Source organism: Budorcas taxicolor, chromosome 16, assembly GCF_023091745.1.
Source record: "Budorcas taxicolor isolate Tak-1 chromosome 16, Takin1.1, whole genome shotgun sequence".
Lineage (NCBI taxonomy): Eukaryota > Metazoa > Chordata > Mammalia > Artiodactyla > Bovidae > Budorcas > Budorcas taxicolor.
The window spans coordinates 76,904,754-76,920,141 of NC_068925.1; the positions used below are offsets into that span (position 1 = coordinate 76,904,754).

The 15,388-nt window shown below is 43.2% G+C and overlaps 1 protein-coding gene across 1 annotated transcript in view; it reads right to left on the reverse strand.

Moving 5' to 3' along the window:
* ASPM (assembly factor for spindle microtubules) overlaps positions 1 to 15,388 on the reverse strand; it is a 61,385-nt gene that overhangs the window by 6,076 nt on the left and 39,921 nt on the right. The window contains exons 18-24 of the mRNA XM_052654073.1: positions 9,760 to 14,463; positions 7,031 to 7,197; positions 4,890 to 4,986; positions 3,369 to 3,578; positions 1,837 to 1,989; positions 825 to 1,013; positions 36 to 228 (exon numbers count right to left, since the gene is read on the reverse strand). Coding sequence (XP_052510033.1) covers positions 36 to 228; positions 825 to 1,013; positions 1,837 to 1,989; positions 3,369 to 3,578; positions 4,890 to 4,986; positions 7,031 to 7,197; positions 9,760 to 14,463 — 5,713 coding nt within the window. The remainder of the gene's footprint in view (positions 1 to 35; positions 229 to 824; positions 1,014 to 1,836; positions 1,990 to 3,368; positions 3,579 to 4,889; positions 4,987 to 7,030; positions 7,198 to 9,759; positions 14,464 to 15,388) is intronic.

Consider the following 15,388-nt stretch of genomic DNA (forward strand, 5'->3'; position numbering starts at 1 on the left):
TAACCTTCTACAAGATACTGTTGAAACAAACTAACCAAGGTGCTTCAGGGCCTCAAGCACAGTGGAAAGGTACTTGTACGTCAGGAGATGGTGCAGGGCAACTACTGTTCTGTGGTAGAGCTTGTTTTCTTCCCGAATCTCCCTGTTAACACACTGAAGTCTCTGTCGAATGGCTTTAGTTTTTGAAGTATCATTTTTCTTCCTCCAAGAATATCCTCTCCATAGTGCCTTAAAGAGACAAACCAGTAACTTGAAGATTGCAACCCCTGATGTTGTGAATTTATATCTGTATCTACTTCCAAACAAAGTAAATATTTTCAGTAAAATTATATGATGCAGTCAGACACTTTGCAAGTAGAACTTCAATTCAGGATCTAATAAAGAGCAAAATAAATTTTTTTAAGAAGAAATACGTATAATATTCCTGCATATGAGCTAAAGTAGCATTCATTGGTCAAAGGTGGCTAACTGTATTCAAAATGAAAAAAATACCTTTGCAGCTCTCAGTCATCAACTTCCTATAGGGAATTTGAAAATAAAGTGCTTAACAATGAAATTTATGGTAGCATAGTGCTTATGAATGATTCTATTGGCCAGCCTTAGTTTTCTAGAATGTGTGCGATTGTGCTTTTTGAAATATTAGATGTAGAATTCCTGGGTGGTCCAGTGGTTAGGACTCAGCACTTTCCATGCTGTGGCTTGAGTTCAATTCCTGGTTGGGGAACAAAGATCCTGCAAGCCTTGAGGTATGGCCAAAAAATAAAATAAAATAAAATGTTAGGTATCATGTAGTTGAATTGCAAAATCATAATATTTTTAGTTACCTGAATTTTAGCGATTCTTTTGTTAAAGTTTTCCTGCTTTTTACGGAGGAGGAAACGGCGGACAGCTCTCTGTATTACGGAGGCAGCCCTGCTGTGCTGGCTCGCTTGTTCTCGAGCTTCACGCTGAATGTTCACGATGCTGTATTTCTGAAGAAACCTCTTACGCTGTGATCTTGCTCGAAACCATCTCTGTTTAAGACGGATGAAGATCTTTATTATTTCAGGTTTTTTAAAATAAATGTATACATATATATACAAATGAAATAAATAGAACATTATATTGAATATCTTTCAACCCTCCCCAGTGGCATTACTTTTCCACTCAAGTTAGTGCAGATCCTTCCAGGCCACAGTATGTGAGTGTGAGTGTGTGCCTGTGCAAGTGTGTGCATGTGAATTCAACCCTGCACAACATATTCCTCATTTCATAATTTATATAAATCTTATTAAGCTGTGTATTCAATTACTTTTTTTACTTAACATACACAAATGGGATTCTTACTCAGAATACATAAAGAACTCTTATAATTTATTAAGAAAAAAACACTAAACAGAAAAACAAGCAAGGTATATGGAAAAAAATCTTTTTAAAGCACACTATACACAGATAAGAATCTGAATAATCAACACAGGTGAAATGTTTTTTTCAGAATTGTTAGCAGTCAAAGGAAATCCAAAACAAAAATGATATAATTTGCATTCATCAAAATGACAGAAATCACAGAGTCTTCCAATGCCACAAGTTGGCAAGAATGTGGAGAGACAAACAGGTACCCTCAGATGTTGCTAGCAGAAGAGTAAATGAGTCCAAAGCACCAGAGAATAATTCATAGCTTCAGTGCTGTGCCATAAAACATCAACTTATCTCTAAACCATCACGACATCCTAACAGCTGTGTGGCCAAAGCCAAATGTTATAAAACCTTACTAGAGGTATTTGGAAATTGCTTATGAAATATCAAAAAACTTTAAACAAAAATTAGATCATAGTCTTAATGCAAAGGAAAGCTAACCTGAATACAGATGGCTGAGTTAAGCTGTTTATTGTTAGCGTTCTTCAGAGCCATGTGATGCCTGTAGGCTCTTTGAATTCTAAGAGCAGACAGGTGATAAAAGGCAGCTGCTGCGAAGTGAAGAAGCCGGATTTTGGCTCTCTGCTCTGAGATCTGAAGGAGAAAAAAAATTAACAATAAAATAGTTAACTCTTGAGACGATCAACCAATGCTTATTTCTGTATATCTTCAATATCAAGTTATATAAATTAACAATAGCAAGTTAGCTTTTAACTATTAAAATTATCTACATTGTAACTTGAAGTAATTATATTCCTTTGCTGCTGTTGTTCAGTCCCTAAGTTGTGTCTGACTCTTTGCGACCCCACGGACTGAAGCACACCAGACTCCTCTGTCCACGGGATTTCTGAGACAAGAACACTGGAGTGGGGAGCCATTTCCACCTTCAGGGCATCTTCCCGACCCAGAGACTGAACTCACGTTTCCTGCATCTCCTGCATTGGTAGGCGAATTGTTTACCACTGAGCCACAAGCCCCCAGTTATATTCCTTACAATATGTTCAATGGTGAAACCCCTAACTGAGGGTATAGAAAGCAAAATTATATTTGGGCACTTCACTCAAGAATTTAATTAGGCTACCCAATAGCAGCTAGCTAAGGCTTAAGATGTACCAATTGTAACAGGAGAGGTCTAGGAATACTAAACTCAGGAAGGGCTGGCATGTTCCAAGCAGACTGGCTGGAGACGGTGATAACAAGCGGGACAAACATTGGACCGGATCTCTCCAGTGTTCCCGAGGAGGCACTGGCACCCCACTCCAGTACTCTTGCCTGGAGAATCCCATGGATAGAGGAGCCTGGAAGGCTGCAGTCCATGGGGTCGCTGAGGGTCAGACACAACTGAGCGACTTCACTTTCACTTTTCACTTTCATGCATTGGAGAAGGAAATGGCAACCCACTCCAGTGTTCTTGCTTGGAGAATCCCAGGGACGGGGGAGCCTGGTGGGCTGCCATCTATGGGGTTGCACAGAGTCGGACACGACTGAAGTGACTTAGCCGCAGCTCCAGTGTTCTGGAGATGGTGATATCAAGCGGGACAAACATCTGACCGGATCTCTCCAGTGTCAGGCAGTGTCGCCATGTAGTGGACTCCTGTAGCAGAAGCTCCCGATAGGGGCCTTTGGCCTTCAGAGTTCCAGCTTATACTCAATGAACAAAACACAGATTTCTCCTTTAAGTTTTTTTTTTTTCTGTTTGCCAGTGCTGCATATATAGGATGCCCAGGATGTTATGAATACCCTAGGGAGGACTCTTCCCTGCTGCAGGTGTGGACGTTATTGCAGATGGTCTTACAACGCCCTGACAGAGTCGCCTGTGGTAGCACAGGACGACGTGGATGACAACCTGCTTCACAGGTGGAGCCCTCACTCAGACTTCAGCTCCTTTGTTGAGATTTATTGCCCGAGAGAATCTATTTTGTATTTCTGGGGAGCATCTATGGGAAACAGATATCCTACTTAAAAACACTCACCCTTTTCCTTACGAGCCAACCACGCACCAGCGCTTGCAGGACAACAGTGGATTTTTTTAATTTGACATATTTCATCCTCTGATGCTTCCCAGCCTTCCTGGCTTGTATGAATCTCTGTATGGTCAAAGCAGCTGATTTCTGCTGGAGAAACACCTGCCTTGCTTTATATCCTCTGAAATTAGCTTGGATCAAACAAGCAGCTTGATGTCTCTATAAGGAAAAATTTGCAAGTGACATTAACATATAGATATAATATTTCAACGCACTGGAAGTTCTGGAATTTCTCAATGTAAAATAAAATGTATAATTATATTTCTTTGTTTAAGATGTCATATGTCATAGATTTCAAAACCCATAGAGGTCTATAGCTAAAAGTGAAGTTTTATGGAGGTGTAAACCAGAACTATAGATACCAGGTACTTTTCCCCTCTCTTCTTCTTAATACTTTTCATTGTGAATGAGCAAAGGACTAATATTACTACAGGACAAAGGCACTTAATAAAACAACTAGTTACACTCTAGAGAAGAGAATGGACATCATAAGCAGCTATGAGGGAAGCTGTTGGCAGCTTCAAGAACCGTGGCATAGTCCCAGCCCATCTTAGGCTCCTCAATTCCAGAACATCCTTACAATCAAATTCCAAGACATGTAAAATCTCTGGATTGAAACAGGAACTAGAGTTGTTTTATGACACAGACCCCCACATATTAGTTGACTGACCTTGAGTAAATCCCTTTTTGTCTCCAGACCTTGCTTTACTCATCTATAAAATGGGAATGCTGACAATAACTATCTCATGAGAATCCCCTTAGTAAATATATAATAGAAGCTGTAATAATAATAGTGGGTATATAATCATACATAGTGAATATTACATGAATGTAAAAATTTACAAGTAAACTTTTAATTTATTAAAAGATCATAGATATCACTGCTATTCTAAAACTGATGCTAAATATTTTAACTAGATCACCGATTGTGGCTGAGAGAGTATGTGTTTGACTCATACAGACAGGATATGCTATATCTATTACGACTTTTTTCCAAACTTGGGTTTGAGAATACTTTATAAATACAGGTACACACACAAATATTTACAAATAGTATTTTTATGAGTGAATATAATTTTTAATTTATTGCAATGATGTACTTAAAATAAATGTATTGCTAAGTCACTTCAGTCGTGTCTGACTCTGTGTGACCCCATAGACAATAGCCCACCAGGCTCCCCAGTCCCTGGGATCCTCCAGGCAAGAACACTGGAGTGGGTTGCCATTTCCTTCTCCAATGCATGAAAGTGAAAATTGAAAGTGAAGTCGCTCAGTCGTGTCTGACTCTTAGCAACCCCATGGACTGCAGCCTACCAGGCTCCTCCATCCATGGGGTTTTACAGGCAAGAGTACTGGAGTGGGTTGCCATTGCCTTCTCCAAAATAAATGTATAGTTAGGTCTTTACTCTTTTTGTTTTCTATTTTCTAAAGTAGTTCTTTACACACGAATTGCTTTTTTTTAACACCTACTTTCGTCATTAAGGATTGTTCATGAGTTGTTCTTCCAGAGAGTACAGCTCTCCATCTTCTCTGAATGATGACTGCTGATGCTCTCACATTCAAAAACCTACAAAGCGATTATTGGAAAGTGATTTCAAAGTAACTTATTCAGTAAGTATTTACTGCCCACCCCCGTAAATACTACAGGAGAAAGAAGGTAAAAGAAAGGCAATGGGATAATAAATAAAAAGTAGAAATGAGTAATTTATATTAGGTTCTAGCAATCAGGATGGTACAAACACACACAGAGAGATACAAACAGGATAACACAATGCAAAAGAAATTTTACAACTGGCAATATTTCAGTGGTCAAGAAATATTAAGTTCTAGAATGACAAAACATTCTGAACTGGATCAGGGGAAAGTAGGATTAGCTAGATCTAGAGAAAAGCCTCAATACAGGGCTGGTGGTAGAATGAATGGTAGAGAATAAAATCTGAGTCCACATTGTAATCAAGTCTTTAAGCAGACAGAGGTGGTCAAGAAGAGAGTTTGGGAGGGTGGAACAGCATCAGCAAATGAGAAATGGACACTCAACCGAAAGAAAAGATGAGCGCCATCAAAAGATCTAAAAGAGACAGAACTGGAGAAAAACTTAAAATGTGAGGGACAGTGATTAAACTTTAGCATCAATATAGTAGTAATAGGCAACAACGTAGAATGGGCAGGTCTTTATCTGTTTGTTCACAACTGTGTGGAAAAGACAGAGAGATTAACCAAGTCATGTCACCACTTTTCCTAGAAAATAAGGCTGAATGTCAACAGGAAAACTAAATACTGGTCCTTAATAGCTGAGAAAAGCAACTCTCAGCTATTGTTAAGCCTGACTCTACCCATGGAACTAATCAAGAAATGCTTTTAACACAAGTGTGCTCTCCTAAAACAATCTTTAAACCACTGATACAATAATTCATCAATTCTGGGAATGGAAGAAAAAATTCTTACACTACGGAATAAACAATAGCATGAACAATCTGGTAAGAGCTTCTGAAAAGGTGTTTCAAAGAAATGAAGTAGGAAGAGGGAAATAGAATAAACATAGACAAGTTGGTAATTATGTCATCATTAAGGATAGAGAACAGGTGATAATACAAGGTTAAAAAAAAAAAAACAGGAAAGAAATGTTGCCAATAACTAAATCAACAAACAAAATGGACCAGTGCACTAACAAGCAAAGCAACAGTACTAGATCCTTTTACCTACTTCCCATCCCTTCCTCTGTACCCTTATCCTTAAGAACCTGAGTTAATCAAATTTAAGTAAATACTTTCACATCACTTCATGGCAAGTAGATGGGGGAAAAGTGGAAACAGTGACAGATTTTATTTTCTTGGGCTCCAAAATTGCTGTAGATGATGACTGCCGCCACGAAATGAAAAGATGCTTGCTCCTTGGAAGAAAAGCTATAACAAACCTAAACAGCATATTAAAAAGCAGAGACATCACTTTGCCAACAAAGGTCCATATAGTCAAAGCTGTTTTTCCAGTAGTCACGTTTTAGATCTGAGAGTTGGACCAGAAGGAAGGCTGAGCACCAAAGAAATGATGCTTTCAAATTGTGATGCTAAGAGAAGACTCTCGAGAGTCCCTTGGACTGCAAGGAGATCCAACCAGTCCATCCCAAAGGAAATCAGTCCTGAATATTCATTGGAAGGACTGATGCTGAAGCTGAAACTCCAATACCTGAGCCACCTGATGTGAAGAACTGACTCGTTAGAAAAGACCCTGATGCTGGGAAAGACTGAGGGCAGGAGGAGAAGGGGATGACAGAGGATGAAATGGTTGGATGGCATCACTCACTCAATGGACATGAGTTTGAGCAAACTCTGGGAGATAGTGAAGGACAGGGAAGGCTGGCGTGCTACAGTCCATGGGGTCACAAAGAGTCAGACATGACTGAGCAATTGGACAACAACTGGATTATACCATCAAGACTCTATCTCAAAAAATAAAACAATTTCAGAGATAATTTTGTTACAATAATGGAGAAAACATCAACAAACCATATAAATGAAGCATAGCAACTATTTAAAAGAAAAACCAACAAGCGGTATTATTTGATACACAAACACACACACACCACACTGTCCTCTACACAGCTGACACAGTACCATCTTCTCTGCTGTTGGGTGCAGAAGCAACGCTGAATGATTCTAACAGCTCTTAACACAGCCAGATACTCCTTACGTGCTTTCCAGCACCTGTACCAGGCTTGAATCCTGCAGGCAGCTTTCACTTCTCGTAAATATTTCCTGGCTTTGTGTCTCCTCCACACAGCCTATTAAACAAATAAACATAACAAATATGCAATGAGATGTCTAATTTTTTTTTTTAGTCAGTATTGGAACACAACTAACATAAGTTCAGGCAGACAAGATCAACTGCAGAAACGCGGTCACATCCCAACTCTTCTGTGAGGCTTGCTCATTCCTGATGTGAGCTTTCTGAGAACAGCGGGCTGATCTGTGCTTTTACCCCTGTGGCTGGCTGCCCGCTAGGCCTCACACAATCCTAGCAAGTATTTGAGCTGTAAGAGCTGCACAAAGCCTGGGAAGCCAGGTGCATGCGCTGCCCTCACCTTTTCAACCCTGTGAAGGAACACAAAGGACACGCACGTGCCGACTCCGCTTCCGGGGAGAGGACGGGGACCTCCCCACCGCCCTCCCTACCCCACCTCAGATGCACCTGGGTTCAGGCCAGCTGGCTGCGGAATCCCAACATCCATCCAGCCGCGACCATCAGACTTTCCGATTCTGGCAACCCTGCAGCTGACTAAAAGCTTAAGTGATAGTTACAACTTAAGTGCTTAGCGCAATACTCAGCGCTACGATTCCTTACAGTAACACAGGTAGGCACTATTACCTCTAATTTAGAGATGAGGAAATGAAGGCCCAGAGGAACTGACACCAGTAAAGGAAATTGCTGAAGTCACGTTTAATAAGCAGCAGACCTATCTTATTTAATCCTGACAAAAATCTTGTGAGATGATAATTAAGCTCTCTCTTTCACAAAACAGAAATTAACGTTGAGACTTGTTACCTCATAGTAAGTGAATAGGGTCAAAATCTGAACCTGAGTCTACTTGATTTCAAAATACCTACAACAGATATGATAACTACCTCCTACGTGGGGGTCGGTTTCTAAACTCAGTTGACAGGCGAGATTGGTATGTATGGTCAAACTGACTCCTGTGGTGCCCTTGACTCAGAGTATTTCTATAAGGTTTTATGTAGACAAACACCCCCAGAGGGAGCCAGGTATCAGTCTTTTTGTCGCCGCGGGCTCAAAGGTGGCTCGGCTCTATTTAGGTTCCGTGTAAGGCCAATCCCATCCTCTGCTCACGTGGACCCTGAAGATCCTAATGTCATTGCCCTCTGTTCAGTGTGATTCACTTTCCCCAACCTACTGCCTACAGCTTCCTGACTGGCCACCCGCAGCCTAGTCCATCTTCCACATTCCTGCCTGAGTAATTTTTTTTTTTTTTTTTTGCCACATTGTGGGGCATGTGGGAACGCAGTTTCCTGACCAGGGATTGAACCTGCGCTCCCTGCACTGGGAGTGCAGAGTCTTAACCACTGGGCTGCCAGGCAAGACCCTGCCTGAGTTATTTTAAAAAGATAAACTAGGATTCTGGTCCTCCCCTTAAACTCATCTAGAACTTCTTTTAGTCCAGAGGATGAAGGCTAACCTTTTTCCATCTTACAGAGCTGCCCACCTCTCACTCCATGGTCTCAGATACCTTTATTGCACACCTGTGCTCACTCTCAGTTTAGAGCTCCGTGTTACCCCCTACAGCTGGAATACTCCTTCAATACAGTTTACTAGGCTATTTCCTTCAGCTTAAGCTTAACTCTTATCTTAAACCCCACTCATTCCAAAAAGCCTTCTCTGATCACTGGGACCAGCTTAGGTTTCCCTTCTCTGTGTTTCCAGCCACATCCATTTCTCATTCTGTATTACGATGAAGAAATTTCCATATATTGAAGTATGGGGAAGTCATTTCGGCTATCACATGACTTAACTTGAACTTTATGTTAACTAGAACAGCCTGTTTTGTGGCCTATTAAACATATACTGTATATCTGCTTTAGCTGTTAAAGAAAAGAAAGCATTTAAAAATCAAAATGGATTAACTGTGGTTCAGGTGTCCAAAATGGAGCCAAGTGGCTACCGTGGATGTGGTTTGACATGTTTCAGCATCACTGAGAACTTGAACTTGATATTAAACTCAAGGACACCACTGCTGCTGCTGCTACGGCTAAGTCGCTTCAGTCGTGTCCAACTCTGTGCGACCCCACAGATGGCAGCCCACCAGGCTCCCCTGTCCCTGGGATTCTCCAGGCAAGAACACTGGAGTGGGTTGCCATTTCCTTCTCCAATGCATGAAAGTAAAAAGTGAAAGTGGAATCGCTCAGTGGCGTCCGATTCTTAGAGACCCCACGGACTGCAGCGCACCAGGCTCCTCCGTCCATGGGATTTTCTAGGCAAGAGTACTGGAGTGGGGTGCCACTGCCTTCTCCAAAGGACACCACTAGCTGTTCTCAAAACATATAAGGTTGCCAGCTAAAACCATATGGTCTCAAAGTCTTCGCTTTTAACTATGCAGTCATAACTTAAGTTTAGGGTGATCATGTCCAGAACAATCTTATTCTGTGCTCTCTTGGGTAAACAATTATTGGCACCTTTTACCCAACTTCAAAAATCTTCCATTTTGGAAGGTAAATGAAATGGTTACATAAACTAACTCTTATTCTTTATAACCTGCTACAGCTCATTTTGAAAATTCTAAGAAATACTGGTCAAGGATGAATGAAAGCTTTATACTTAAATACATAAATACCTGGATTTTTATGGTGCTATCTTTAAGTTTCCGAAACTTCCGTTTCTGTATAAATCCTTTCACTCTAGCTTGAATAATGATTACACTGCTCCTTATTTGTAAGTAGAGTTCTCTTTGATGTTTTGCAGGCAGAAAGGCTCTGTGGGGATTCTGCAAACCCACTGCTTCTTCTCTGTACAGTAAGAACCGTTTTCTGCTTTGCTGTGTCCTGAAGTACCGCTGTAACGTGAGGGCCGCCCTTTTCTGCTGAAGGAATCTTCTGCGATATACGGCCATCTGAAGGAAGGACTGAATTTGCACAGCAGCACGCCTCTGTTTTTCCAGTCTTCTTGTGACCATTTTACGGAAAGCTTTTTGAATTGTGACCGCAGCTTTTCTTTGAGAATGATGCTCTGTTTCCTGTGAAGGGCCAACCAGAGAAGTTTTATACAGCCCTTGAGCCACAAGTGCTGGACTCTGGCCAGCTTCATGCTGGCTCTCAGTCCTGTGACAGTAGAATGCAGGCTGGGTAGCGGGGGCTGCCATCTTTTCGTCAGGCATGGTTTTTAATTTCTGTCTAACTTTCATGCCTCTGAAAGCAGCCTGAATAGTTCGTGCAGATTTCTGAATGGCTAAAAATTCCTTCCTCTCCATTTTCACTCTGACGTACGACCTGTAGTGATTCTGTATGACAACAACTGCTCTTTTCTTGGCCTGATAATCAGCTCTGGCCCGGTGCCTTCGGTAGCATGATTGAATTCGTGTGGCAGCCAGGTGCATGAGTTGGATACCCCTTCGTGCCTTAAATCCTCTGAAACAAGACTGGATACAGATGGCTGCCTGGGTTCGCACTGCCATTAGCACTCTGTATCTTCTTTGAACAAAAACTACCTTTGCCCTAAAGTGGAGATAGTGCTTCCGTGTTTTAAAGGCTCTAAAATGCTTCTGAACAGTAATGGCAGCTTGATGCCGCCTTTCCTGAATCAGCCTCCTTATGACCATATCCTGAAAGTCAGCTCGGGCACAGGCTGCTGCTTTGAGTGCATCGTGTTGAAGAGCTTTCCTTTTACTCACTGTATATCTTTCTTGTCTTACTTTCGTAGCCCACTGAAGCTTTTGACAGGAAAAATGTTGCCTGTACATTCTGTAGGTGCTTTGTATTATGACAGCAGCTCTGTGCTTTTCCCTTAAAAGCTGCCTTGCTTTCAGCCCTTTATACGCAGCCTGAATGACCACTGCAGAATGCCTCCATCTGATGTAAAGTGCTCTTTGCAGTTTTGCAGCTCTGTATGCCCGGAAACGCTGCTGAATGAGAACCGCGGCGACTTTCCAGGTCTGAAAGGCCAGGCGCGCTCTGTGCATTCTGAAGCTTGCCTGGATGAGGGCCGCAGCCCTGTGCATCTCCTGTAACTGCTTCTTTACCATCCGTCTTCGGTAAAACGCCTGGATTATAATGATTGCTTTCTTTAACTCCAGGAATCGCTGCAAGTGGTGTTTGGCACAGATGGTGGCTCGGTACTTCCTCTGAACAAAAACAGCAGCTTTCTTGAGGGAAAGGAATCTTTTCCTCATCATTACAGACCTAAACCTGCTCTGAATCAGGGTCGCGGAGGCATGCATCCTTTTCAGACGTTTTCGGATTCTCATACCCCTGAACGCAGCCTGGAGGACCAGGGCAGAGCGTCGTTGCTGGAGGTACTGTCTCCTCTGCAGGCGCGCAGCTCGGCCTGCCCGGAACCGCTGCTGGATGACCTGCGAGGCGCGTCTCCAGGCCTGGTATCTCGCCCGCGCGCGGTGCCTCCGGAACGCAGCCTGGAAGACCGTGGCCGCCCTGCGCATCTCCTGTGTCTTCTTCCTCACCATCCACCCCCTGTACCAGGACTGGATTTTGATAGCTGCCTTCTGCAACCGGAGCTGTTGTAAGTGATGCCTTGCACAAACCTTTGCACGGTATTTTCTCTGAACCCACACGGCGGTCTTCCTGAGAGACAGGAATCTTCTTCTCATCACCAGAGTCCTAAACCTCCGCTGGATTACGGCTGCGGCGGAGTGCATGGCTTTTAAGCGTTTTCGTGCTCTCATGCCCCTGAAAGCAGCCTGAATGCAGATCGCGGAGCGTCTCAGCTGGTTGTACCTTCGCAGTTGTGCATGCCTTTCCCTCCCTGCCCGGTATTTCTGCTGCACCGTTTTCGTCACCTTCTTTAACTTATTAAAATAGGCTTGCTGTCGGCGCCCCCTGTAGTGGGCCTGGATGAGCGTGGCCGCGGTCCGCATCCTTCTCAGGTTCTGTCTAACTCTTGCCCCTCTGAGAGCTGCCTGGAGGAGGGCAACGGCTTTCAGAGTGGTCAGGTACTTTGCACGCTGAGCTCTACCTTGGCGGTACGCTCGGTACCTTACCTGAATTACGATGGCTGCTGTTCTCATTTGCTGATACCTCCTCCGTGACTGCTGCATTTTGAAGGCGGCTTTGATGAGAGCGGCTGCCGCGTGCATGCGCCGGATCTGTCTTCTTTCTCTGACTCCTCTATAGACGGCCTGGATTTTCAGTGCTGCCTTCTTTACAGCAAGATATTCCTCACGCCGACGGCCTGCGAGCTTAGCCGCTCGATACCACCTCTGAATGATGACGGCCGCTGCTCTGTAGCTGGCGTACTTCTTTCTGGCTTGGTACGCTCGGTATCTAGACTGTATGGTGGTGGCTGCCTGGTGCATCTCCTTCACTTTCTTCCTCGCTCTCACACCTCGGAAAGCTGACTGTAGGATTATTGCAGCTCCTTTGGTTTTCAAAAACAAATGATGCTGTTTTCTTCCTGTACGATAAGCCCGATAATGCATTTGAATTAGACGAGCCGCTTTTTTCATGATTTCCCACCTCTTCCGCTGCACGTGCCTTCGGTAGCAGGCCTGTATGATGATGGCACATCTCTGTTGCTTCTGAATCCGCCTCCTGGCTGCTCGGCCCCTCCAGGCGGACTGGAGCGTCACTGCCGCCCGGCGCAGTGCCGTGTACTCTGTCCGCTGCCTCAGCCCCGCGGCGCGCGCTCTCAGATGCTGCTGGATCACGGATGCTGCCGTTTTTAACAACCTGAACTCCTTCTGGGCCCTGGCCGTTCTGAAAGCAGACTGAATCTTCACTGCAGCTTCATGTTCCTTTCTCATCTGCTTCCGAACTTTCCAGCCACGATAAGCAGACTGGAAAGAAATCGCAGCTGTCCTTGTTTTGAAGAAATGGCTTCTTACGGCAGAAACCATCTTGCGTGTCCTGTACCATCTCTGAATCTTAAGCGCAGACTGAAGCATGGATTGATACTTCGTCCTCTGACGATAGCCTCTAAAAGCAGCTTGAATTTTCAGAGCAGCTGCAGATTGCTGTTGCAGCTGCCGGCGGACCTTATACCCTCTGTAAGCGGCCTGCAAGCAGGTCACGGCTCTTCTGACTTGCAGGAAGTGCTTCCTCTGCTGGGCCCCTGCTCTGTGTGCACGATAGTAACGCTGAATGACAACAGCTGCTTGACAGACTTTCAGGTAGTCCAGCCGCATCTTTCTCATCCTAAAATAAGACTGCAGCAAAACAGCAGCTTTTCTCTGCAGCCTCACCTGCTTCCGAACCAGGTACCCTCTGAAGAAAGCTTGCAGTTTGATGCCAGAGGCCCGCAGGTGTTCTTCTCTCTGTTGTGCAATTGCTCTTAAATGTAAATATTGTTTGTGGGCTTGCTTCATCCTGACAATGGATTGTAACTTCACTGTAGCCTTTTTGAGCCTCAGAAACTTTCTTCTGGAAGCATAAGCCCTGTAATATGATTGAATCTTTACAACTGCTGTGAGGATGTGAAGAAACTTTTTCCTGGCCTGCATTCTCCTGCACGCAGACTGCAGGACGATGACAGCAGAACGTGTCTTCTGGTAAGAGGCCAGAACTTCCTTGGCTGAGATGTAAGCTCGGAAGTGAATCTGAATTACGAGGGCGGCTTTCTTCATCTTCTGGTATGTCTGTAATTGTTGACGTCTCCTTATGTGTGCCTGCAGCCTAATGATGTTTTTCTTAAGGTTTAGAAATCGGAGTCTGTCCTGTCTCATTCTCCAGTACGACTGTAAGACACAAGCGGCCCTGATCTGCTTGCATAAGTTACGTGCTCTCCTTCCCCTGAAAGCAGCCTGCAGGCGGATGGCTGCAGCCCGTTTCTGCAAATAGCCTGTGCGCTCAACCTTTCCTTTCACGTAAGCTCTGTAGTGCTTCTGCAGAGTCAGGATAGACTCTCTAGTCCTTGTATATAACTTTTGGGCTTGAAAGCACCGGAATCTTGCCTGAATGATGATAACACAAGATCTAAGGTGAATGTACTTCTGTAATTCTCTGTGCATCCTATACCAGGATTGTATGACCACGGCAGCTCTTTCTTCTTGAGCGCGTTTCCGGACATGCCATTCTCTGAAAGCTCTTTGCAATGTTATGGCAGCATTTATTTGTGATTGCCTCTTATGTCGCCTCCATCTCCTGAAGGCGGACTGGATTACAAGGGTGGATGATCTTAGCAGTTCATATCTCTGTCGATCCTGCTTGCTTCTAACATGAGCACGCCAGTGCCTCTGAATTGTCACGGTAGCCCAGTGGTATCGTTTGTAAGAAGCAACAGCAATGATCATTCTTATCTTAGATTGCAGGATAATTGAATAATATTTCAATTTCAGAAACTGCTTTCTAGTGGAATATCTTCTCCAGTATCTCTGAAAAAAGGAAGGACAGAAAATAAAATAGACACAACTTTCTATGCTTAAGACCTTTGAAACTATCACTTCTTCTAACATTTTGCTTAAAAACAAACATATCAAACTTAAAAGCAATATATTTCTGAAGGAGATACTTATCTCTTTTGTTTATAGTTTGTTTCTATGTTGATACAACTGTAGCCAATCCAAAAATCTTTCTCCAAATACTAATGATATTTACATAGCATTTGTACTCAGGAGACATAAGAAATATAAATAAGTTTATGTTATATTAGAATAACATACTAGGAAAAAAAAAACCTATAGTACTATTCTGCTATCTATTGATTCTTGGTAAGTTCCTGTGAATATACCTCTGGTTCTTATATTCTGCCTTCTGTCAAGGTTGATAAGATATCTTATAATGACTGGAAACTGTTCATAGGCCTGGTAATGCCGACAAAGGCCAATACAGTCAAAGCTATGGTTTTTCCAGTAGTCATGTACAGATGTAAGAGCTGGACCATACAGAAGGCTAAGAGCCCAAGAATTGATGCTTTCAAATTATGGGGCTGGAGAAAACTGTTAATAAGAGTCCCTGGGACAGCAAGGAGATCAAATCAGTTAATTCTCAAAATCAACCTTGAATATTCATTGGAAGGACTAATGCAAAGCTGAAGCTCCAGTACTTTGGCCAACTGATGCAAAGAGCTGACTCACTGGAAAAGACTGATGCTGGGAAGGACTGAAGTCAAAAGATGGGGGCAGCAGAGGATAAGATGGTGAGATAGCATCACTGACTCAATGGACATGAGTTTGAGCAAACTCTGGGAGGTAGTGAAGGACAGGTAAGCTTAGCATGCTGCAGTCCCTGGGATCACAAAGAATCAGGCATGACTTAGCAACTGAATAACAACAAATGTCAACAAAGAGTTTTGAGAAA